Here is a 10,246-nt window from a genome sequence, read left to right on the forward strand (position 1 = left end):
AAAACTATTCCCAGTGACACTGAGAACAGACAGGCCCATTAAAATGTTATCTATTGTTCCCACACTGAGCTACATGGGCATGATGGTGGTTGGTTACTAAATACTAAACTACAGCTAATGTAGATCTAGACCTTGATCTAGATTCTAGATCTTAGATTCTAGATCTAACTAAACCAAAGTAGATTCTGGTGTGAGTGGAAGAATTTTTTAAAAAGAAATAGGAAGAATCATTCTATAGTTGCTTGTTATTCAGTCGTAATTTAAAAGGTCGTATAGATCTAGATCTACATGCGGATTTTGGAGACCACGGTACAGGACAGATATAAATCCTTCCAGATTCTTCTTTCTTCTAGATTTAGATCTAGATCTATTTTACGGTCAAGTCTAAGCCCTAAGTAAGAGAAGAGAACAAAAGTACATGTACTGAACTGAAGTGAGAAGAGAGTCTACAGTGCAAAGACTGTTTTATGCCAAAGAGTTCCGTTGTCACTGGGAACAGTTTCTGTATCTATCCCCAGTGTCACTGGGAATAGTCACTTCGAATGTTAATTTATTGGAAGCAGGGCAATTCCACGGCAACTAAAAACGTCACAGAATGTTCATAAAGTACATGGTTTTGGGGTTGTTGTTTTTTTTATGACACCATTAAATAATATTATGATTCTTACTATTATGTCTTTCAAATTATGATCTGATCTTTTAAAGTTGAAAGGAATTAACTGATGTTGAACTACAGTGTTATCATTATAAGAAAGTATTGTCCAAATGTTCCGTCAGTTACCTTGTAGTAGCCTAGTACGTTTTTTTTGGGTTTTTTTGTTATTGTTTTCTTGGAAGAAGAGAGGAAAAGGTGGAAGAAAAAGAGGAGGAGGAAAAGAGGAGGAGTGTGACATAACCCACCTAGGAAAATAAAAGGTTAGACTTATACTTATTTGATCGCAGTAAAACAAAAATATAGGAATAACATGATGCATAGAACTGAGTAAAATCCAATTGTTCTAAACGTACCAGGTAAACAGCAACCAGCTAAACGCAGAGCTACAAATGAAAAGTAAATGGAGGGAGGGGGGAGGGGTTGTTTGTTGCTTTGGGGGGGTTGTCTTTTTTTTGTTTATGGGTGCTTTTATTTTTGCTGTTGTTTTGTTTTGTTTTTACCCCAGAGAAAGGTCACACTGACATTCGAGTAATGTACTATCTTCGTGTGTCACTTGAGCGGCCCATACACGATCAATTGGTAGCTTTTAAGAACAAGAAGGCTATCCCCATACATTTTGTTTTGAGAAAATCGAAGGAAAAGTTTTTGTCCCTTGTTCAGTTTCCTTAAAACAAAAAGAAAATATACACACCAATGAAACCAAACTTCTCCTATAGATAGAGCATTGCCCATTTTGGTGTAGGTCTAGATTTCTGAAGACCCACAAAATCTGGGTTAGCCCGCTTGTCCTTAAAAGTGACCAATTGCATTGTGCAAATTTAATTTTCAATACTAGGAATTGACAATTATATTGACTCTGTATGGGCGATATCGACGATTTGTGCAATTGTACAGAGTTAATCAAAATCAGTTTCATATGTGATTGCTCAAGTCTACTTGCTAGCACAATTTAATTGACCGTGTGCGGCGACCGTCAAATAAATTGTGCAATAATCATTTATCTTCCAGATTTCGTACCGTCATCATGTCTGGGGTGTCTGATAAAGAAGAAGACAGGACATTTCAGATGGGGTATATCGAGGTTTACAAAAGTTTACCAGCCCTATGGAAAATGAAGTGTGACGATTACAGGAACAGACAAAAGAAAGATGCAACGTATGGTGTATTGATTTAAAAATGACAGGAAAAGTGCCAACACTACACAAGAGAATATTTTTTTTAATTTAAAAAAAAATGTCTACAGAACAAATTATCGCAAGGAATTAAACAAAGTGTTTGACTCAAAAAAACCTGATGTAATTTTGTGTGTCCAAACTTTGAACACTGCAGAAACCATTCTTTTGACCATTTCAAACATGTTCTTAAATTGAGAAATCGTCTTCGTTTTCTGTAGCAAGAGCAACTGCCACAACGATAGCATATTCGAAATCATCCTTCTTACCTCAGCGGGTTGCAAGACCAAAAAGAGCCTGGTTTGCGCAATGGCCTCTCATTCAAAGGTCCCAGGTTCGAATCCGGGTAGCGACCGAAAAATATTCTTCTCTAAAATTGTCTCCTTCCAACTCCTTTCCTGCTCTCTAGCAATATTCTTTCGTCTGCTTTCGTCTCCTCTCTCTGCCCTCACCCCCTCTCCTCCTTTGCCCCATCCTCTGGGCTCCTGACTCTTTTTGCAGCCTTTCTACTGCTACCCATTGACTCCTACTTAGAGCTGTGTTTCTGCCTCACCCCTGATCTTCTGGTAGGAAAGATCTACACCTAGCCTTCTCGGACAAGGGGGAAAAATCTCGGAGGGCCCGTGTGCAAGTTGCGCACGTTAAGTATCCCTTGATGGTCTAAAATCGATAAGAATAAGCTTCGGCCGCCACCCGGGCAAAATTCAAAATTTCCTACCAACTAAAAGTATTAGGTGTGTCCCGCGCGCATGACCTTATGCAGTTGCGAGCGCCGTAAAACACTTACTGAAAAAAAACCCACTTTGTCCATAAAAGGACATTGTTAATCCCTCCTAGCCTGACTCGGCCCAGTGACAGAAATAAGCAATGTTTGACTCATGATAAGAGATATGTGCACAACTTGTACTTATTCATTATGGAAACCTTACTTATCAAATGAGTGTTTTGTGTGATGTGAAGTAGGTCTATGGCCTTTTAAACACTGAATTAACTTACTTACTTACTTACTTACTTACCTTCTTTGATGGAGTTAGCCTTCGACTTTAGGTCTCCATCTTTCTTAGACTGAGGACGAGAAACAATTAATAGAATGATAAAATGCAAGTTTACGACCAAGAGGAGACAGACTCCCACACACTCAGCACAATAAAAGGAAAGTGTTTATGTTGTTATTTTTTTGTTGGTTATCTCGCTTGTCGTGATTATCATGATGTCCCCCTTTGGACAGTTGAATAAACATAAATTTAAGACTTGAGTCGGCAACCAACTTTTTACCACCATTCCTAGCGCTTCGTTTTAGCCGCAGAGCGTGGTGTCTATTATACTGTCGATTGAGCTAAAGTGTTCTGCATCACAAACAGAAGTAGATCTATATCAGGTAGATCTAGGATGTTGTACCTAGTGCACATTGAAGACAACATGTTTCGTGAAATCTCCATAATCTGTCACAGCTTATTTCTTATTTTTTACGGCAGCATGGTCTTTCTTCATGTAGATCTAGATGCAAAATTAATTTACTATTTTGGTACATTTTGGTCAAACCTTCAATAATCGATTAGGTTTACTTATTTTTTTTTTTTTTTTTTTTTTTTTTTTTTGGGGGGGGGGGTTCGCCATTCAATACGTTTGATATAAATACACAATCAGATAGCTACTACGTAATGTGGGTTCAGATTTTGTTATTTTCGCGCGGAATGAGCAAGGCTTGTTATGGACTTCTTGATCGGATCGACATCGACGTAGCAAAGCAGAGGTCAGTTTGATATAGTGCGTATTGGCGCCGACCAGTTCCGAACCCACCATGCACTCGTCATATTCCTTTTGAGCAACGGGGTCCGATATTAGACTCGACAAATACAAGAAAAAGCTAATGAACAAGGAGAGACAGCGTAACTGAGAAAGTTTTGTTATAGTTTTCTCGAGCACAATTGATTTTCTTTTTCTGTATAATGCTAGTTACATAAAATTCATGCAATAGTAAAATGGGCGTTTTGTCTATTATCTTAGACCGGAGTCATTAAAGTCTTTTCAAAGTGAGATAACAGTGCCTAGAGAATGCCTCACAGGGACCGGACAAATATTTTGCTAAATAAATATACACTGATGTGGATGCAAGATAAGTTAGAATTAATCTTATACCAAGCAAGAGTGTAATACATTTGCTAGAAATTATGAAGTCTGAAACATTATTTTTTTAACTTTAATTAATCATTTTTAACGTCACTTTTTAAATACTTTACTTTCTCGATCCAGCGGCCTTTTGAGTTGGACCCCTTCGGTCTAATACTGTTTAGAAAAGCAGGTTTAATTTGAACTGTAGAGTTAAATTAAATAAGAAATTCCATTTGGTCACGGAGTTCTAAGCACTTAATTAATGCTAGCATAACGGCTGGCCAGACGAACTGAGCTTACGATGACTTTTATGAAGGACAGTCTACACTTTCTTTAATTAATCGAAATCCTTTTAACTAGTGTAAAGTGAAGTTAATCCCGTATCCGATCCGGTCATTGGGGATTGCCATTGTTGTAAAAGAGGGTTGAAGAACACAAAAATGTCTATAAAATATTCTCTTTAAAAAAACAACCCAACAATCCCATAATTTTGACCGAATTTCGACCTTCACGGGGTAGCCTTGTTCATACAGCAGCCAAACTTTGTAAAGGTCAGCAACATATCACTTGCAAAGACTTCCAACATTTTCTTTCATTTTATGTTTCTTTCTTTCGTTTATTTGGTTTGATTTTTCCGAGAATATTGGGGGTTTGGGGCACGGGGTTGGGGGATGCTAATTGAAGGGGTCATGCGAGAAAAAAGATGGTGATGTTTCATGCATACAGTTGCTCTTACAATATGCACACTTCCAGTCTTTACGAGTAGTTTGATAAGGAGATATTGTGTAATGTGGACATTTATCTATGAAACCCTTCAGTCTTAGGTATCCCTTAAACGCTGTGTAAACAGACTATTCGGTATGTGCAGTAAGACCTTACCTTGCCACCCTTTGCCGCTACCGCCAATTCCGTAAGGACGGAGAGAGTAACCACGAGGGCCACCGATATTTTTAGGTTCATGTTTGAGCCTGAGGAGGGAAGTAAACGTCATTATCATCATCATCATCATCATCATCATCATCATCATCATCATCATCATCATCATCATCATACAATGGTTAGAATCTGCGTGAGATATGTATGTGTCTGGGGAGTATAATTGTCCGTTACGTCATTTTATTAAAACAATTCTGCCTCGTCTAGAAAGACCTAAATGTTTCCATGGCCCCAACTTGAGCATGATAATTGTTGAGTTTATTTTACACTAATAATAATGGTTAACAACATAGTGCCTCCCATGAGAGACTTAAAATATAGCTTTACATTTTTCTAAAAGTTTCTCTGTAGAAGAATGTCCGATCTCCGTTGATCCCAAAGAGAATGGACAACGATTTCTTCGCCACAAGGTTCACAACCTCCTTTCCCCGGAAGCTTACATGGCTAGGTAGACGTGCAAACGCAACACTCTTTCCCCAATCAGCCAGGGACTGAATCCTCAACTATAATTTAACTATTTAAAGATTTAGTAGTATGGGTTTGGTGAGTAAGGTGAAACAAGCAGGAAGAATAGGACATAAAGGAAAAAGATGATCTGAGATATTTTTTTCCAAAGTGTAATGCCATGTCAATGGCAGCGGCCACTGCAGAAAAAATGGAGGCCTCAGGATGGAACCTTAACCTCCTCTGTTGAACGTTGTTTTAAAATCAACTTAGAGCCATAATGTGAAGATTTTCTGTGCGTCTGGGTAATTTTCTATGAGTCTTGTGTAAGCGGTTATTGATTGGATGTCTTTACATCTTAGCTTGATTTACACTCTTTGGTGAAAATGGTTAAATGGTATAGGTTTAACGCCCCTATCAACACTATTAGGTTATTTAAGAGACAGGAGCTCCGAGTGTAACGTCCATCTCCGAAAGGACTGAGCCATGTGGGACATTCGTGTAAAGTAAAGTGCCTCCTTTCTCAAGGACACAGCGTCGGACGGAGCTGAGGCTCGAACCCCAGAACACGCAATCTCAAGATTACGAGTCTGGTAGCCTAACCACTAGGCCACCGACGCAACCTCACTATATGGTCAGGTCTAGATATGCTGTATTGAGGTGCAACAGAGGGAGGTTGATAATAAGAAATTGGTTTAAATCTTTCTCTGAAAATGTCATGTTTACAAGGTCATCAAGGATTAAACATTTTTTTTTTTTTTTTTTTTTTTTTGCTTAATATTTTGATGCCTATGTGTCTTTTAAAAATACAGTCGTTGGCAGGGTTGTTGAGAGCTGACCTTTGCTAGGCTGTGTTGTGTAATGAACGTTTCTTTCTTCTAGTTTTGAGGGAAGGAACTTTCGCCTTGTCCTTGAGGTTATCCCCCCTGCGATGTGCAGTAAGGCCTGTGGCAACGTAGAGGCCTCTCTTCTGGAGTATGTCGTCTAACATTTTTGGAACATCTTTGGGTAAACCTCATCCTGTTTGTCTCATAGTATTATTTACTCTTATTATAAGCCTAAAGTTTGACCAGCTCCGTAGTGTTTGTTATCATAATAATATCAGAAAGAGAGAGAGAGAGAGAGAGAGAGAGAGAGAGAGAGAGAGAGAGAGAGAGAGAGAGAGATAAAGAGAGAGAGTGAGAGAGGAGAGAGAGAGAGAGAGAGAGAGAGAGAGAGAGAGAGAGAGGGGGGGGGGAGAGTGAGATCATCAATTTCAGAATTAGGTCACCGAAATGATGAAAAAAAATAAATTAACAGGACTGATCAATGTTTAGCTCTTAATTCATAATGGCATAGAATTACATGACTTCAAACTTATAAAACTGTATTTTTATGTCTAGTAATTCAACTTGTTCAATTTCAAAACGTATTAAATATTATTATGATTGAATAGTAAACTGCAGGCTAACCCTTTATAAATCTAAGTCTCTACAAAGCCTTTTTAAAACTAAAGTGCTGCAGAAAGTATTAATTCGGCATTTATATGACCTTATTGTGTTGCAAGTGCCGTAAAACTCTTACCAAAAAAAAAAAAAAGAAAGTATTAATTATTTTAAAAAGTCATAGATCTCATAGGCCTACATAATGTTAGAGTTACCATTCATTATTCCATTGAAGGAAGGGGTGTTTATGGGTTTAGGGCCACTCGTAACACTAGAAGGTTCTCTGATTTGATTATTCTGTTTGCTTGAATAAAGAGAAGCATATAAACACAATAATAGCTATTTAGATAGATAGAAAGCAATAACAGAGGGAAAGTAAGGGCGGTAGGACCTATCAGTGGCGTCCTGCAACAACAGTCTAGTAGCCTAACCACTAGATCTAGTCTTAGCAAAACTTCTTAATTAAGCAAAATTTGCAGCAAAAAGGTGCAAATAGCAAAATAACAGATCACATACACGTTGTTATAGTAACCATAATAGTATACGATGGGTGTGGATAAAATTTAGTATTTTGCGAAGTATAACCCTGCGTAACTGATGATGAAGAGACAGATAAGAAAACTAGCTTTGGTAATGTAGCAGTTTGGCGCTTTGACATCGCACTCAGGAGACCCGAGTTCGATTCCTCAGTGTGGGTTTATTTCAACTTATCAAGCATATCGGGGTGTTTTTGCAGGGTTGCTTTATCCCTTTCAGCTCGAGTGTTCCTTGACAGGAAGGGTCGAGGCTAATTTCTAAATTATCTAAATTTGTGTCGATGAGAGTGTAAAAATCCTTACATAAAAAACTGGACTTAATAGAAATAATGAAGATGCTCATTTTGATGGCTTAAAGGATTTGGATACCCGTTGAAATGTACTGACTATCAACATTTTCTTAAATTTATTTTTAGGTCTTTCTTTTCTTTTAAAAGTTGTCATCATGCTAGCTAGGTTCGTTTTCAAGGTGGGGCAGAGAGCAAAAGGCATTCCTGTAGAAATGAACGTCAGACTAAAAAATCCATCCAAAGCAAGCGAAAAATAAAAATAGATAAAGAGAAAATATCTTTGTCGAGCTTCTCGTCGATATAAAAAAGGCAAATTAATTCAATATCTATTAGTATAATCTTATTGATATATTATAATACAGTTATCAAAAACAAACATTTACTTACTGAAACATCGGCGTCAATGGTGTTATTTTTCGGCTCGAGACATATCGTACAAGATAATGAGTTCGATTCCCAAGTAAATATATAACTTTAACGAGCATCTACGTATACTTGTTTGGACGTTGTATCCAACACAGTTGGCCCTGACAGACATGGTCGCACCTTAACTATCTTGATTGTGACGACTATTCTATTTTAGAAACTTAAATAACTCAACACAAATTCTGAATGTTGTTTATGATTTATGCCGCTATCGTGGAAGTCTATTCTTTTTTTCTAAAGTATTCTTTTTGCGATGTGGGCCAGTGGCTTACTAGATTGTTGCGAAGAGAGCTGAAAACGATCGACTTAACCACTCACCGCAATGAACCAAGTGTTGATGAACTTCTAGGAGAGTCTCAGAGTTCCTTGTTCAACAGCTTCCAAAAGCGGAGGTGATCGCTTTACGATTCTCCGAATGAACGACCAAGATGTTCTAGGGCTTTATATTTACCACTGTGGTATCCATATGATGACAAACCTGCTCATTATAATTGCCCCAATTTAGTTGTTGACATCGATGTGTTTTAAACAAATTTTTAGTAACTGAGTTTTCTTACAGCTCCCTGTCTCGGAAATGATCTAGATTGTGTCCATGTGAACGAAAAACATCTACAATTAAATCCCAGATCCTGTATAATTATGAAAAGCTCGGGTCCTGAGAATGAATCAAATTATGTCCGTTGACTTTGCTTTGGTTACCAACGAGCTATCTTTAAAAAAAGGAGGGAAGGTTAATCCGCTGTCATCTAGAAGGGGTACAGTTACCCACTCTGGACACCATGTTTCTCTTTGACTCTATGTGACCAGATAGATAATTACAGTTGTTGATGACAGTGGGGCTTAGACAACAACATTGTAAAGTCGACAGGTTTTGGGATCATTTCCCACGATACCCGAGAACCCTAAAGAATGGATACCTGGTAGTTACGTGTGGACATGAACTTGAACAATGCTGATTTATTTGACATGACCTAGCTGATATTGCTGAAGAGTTTGGTTTTGCTCGGTTGTTTGTATGGCGGTTTATTGCTGTGGCTGTGTGTTTCTTTGTTTGTTGTTGCGTTTGTTTGTTTATTTGTTTGTTTGTTGTTTGTTTTTCTTTTGTTTTTGGTGGTTTGTTTGTCGTTTCTGGTGTGTTCTTTGTTGTTTAGGGTTCTGTCGTGCGTGTGTACCACAGCTACAAGAGAAAGAACGTCCGAGTAGATTTTTAGAAAATTCAAAATACATTAATTCCTTTTTAAATAAGATCCAGAATTAACCCAACTACTTGCCAAATGCATCCCCTGGTGACTATTTCGTATCTTGCTTTATCAATATAGAGGTGCTTAATTGGCACTTGGGTATGATCAGTCCTTCTACTTCATTTCATTCAATGTCATAATTTCAGCAGAAAGGAGGGGGTTTTTTTTGGGGTTTTTTGGGGGGGGGGGGGGGGGTAGTGACTCATAGTGCGTATGTACTAGGGGTTCTAGGCCATTTTCAAATTTAAACAAAAAATTTGTTTCTTGAGGTACGACAGTTTTGTTCCCTATGAACGTCTCTTTAATTAACACCTGTGTTAAGAGAGTTTTCACCCCACCCCCACCCCACCCCCTTGGCTTAATCGTACTTCAAATGGACATTGAGTCAGATGTTCCTCATCTTCATCTTTAGGCTGTTGTTTAGTGCAGAGTCGAGAAAAATTAACTGATTTTTTTAAAAATATGACATGAAATAGAAACCAGTATAATCCAATTCATTTTTTCCCCATTATAGTTTCTATTTTTCTTAACCTTATCTGTACGTCGAGTTTTACTATGGTATCCATACGACGTGGGGAACTCTGCCACCACTTTCCATAGAAGAAATTTACTAATTAATCCGATCCGTACACTCAGCAGAGCAGTCTGTCAAAATGATTTATTATTTTTTTAGAAATACTGGAAGTTTCAAAGAGATCTTCGTACTAGCATACAACCCCGGGGTACAAAATGACCCCAGAGCGTACGGCCATCTAAGAAGTTTTACATCATCCAGAAAGTGGGGTTCGATCTTGCTTGTAAGATCCAACCCTGGCTTAAAGGGATGCACATAATAATACAATATCCTTTCAGGAAAGCCGAGAACCACGGTACTTAATAACAATTTTTGCCTCACGGGATTCGACCCCAGGTCTTCAGAGTGCAAGATGGAGCGCATGACCGCTACACCACAGGCACCGGTACCATAGTTTGTGTCCACCAGCACAAAATGACTACCAGTGTGTTTCATG

At 38.2% G+C, this 10,246-nt stretch overlaps 1 protein-coding gene across 1 annotated transcript in view; it reads right to left on the reverse strand.

Annotated features, from left to right (window-relative positions):
- Window positions 1-4,947, reverse strand: part of LOC101858277 (ABC transporter F family member 4) — a 10,719-nt gene extending 5,772 nt beyond the window's left edge. Inside the window, exons 1-2 of the mRNA XM_005100049.3 lie at window positions 4,819-4,947; window positions 2,844-2,892 (exon numbers count right to left, since the gene is read on the reverse strand). Coding sequence (XP_005100106.1) covers window positions 2,844-2,892; window positions 4,819-4,899 — 130 coding nt within the window. The 5' untranslated portion in view covers window positions 4,900-4,947. The remainder of the gene's footprint in view (window positions 1-2,843; window positions 2,893-4,818) is intronic.
- Window positions 4,948-10,246: the final 5,299 nt, after the last annotated feature.

Source organism: Aplysia californica, unplaced genomic scaffold (assembly GCF_000002075.1).
Source record: "Aplysia californica isolate F4 #8 unplaced genomic scaffold, AplCal3.0 scaffold00234, whole genome shotgun sequence".
Classification (NCBI taxonomy): domain Eukaryota; kingdom Metazoa; phylum Mollusca; class Gastropoda; order Aplysiida; family Aplysiidae; genus Aplysia; species Aplysia californica.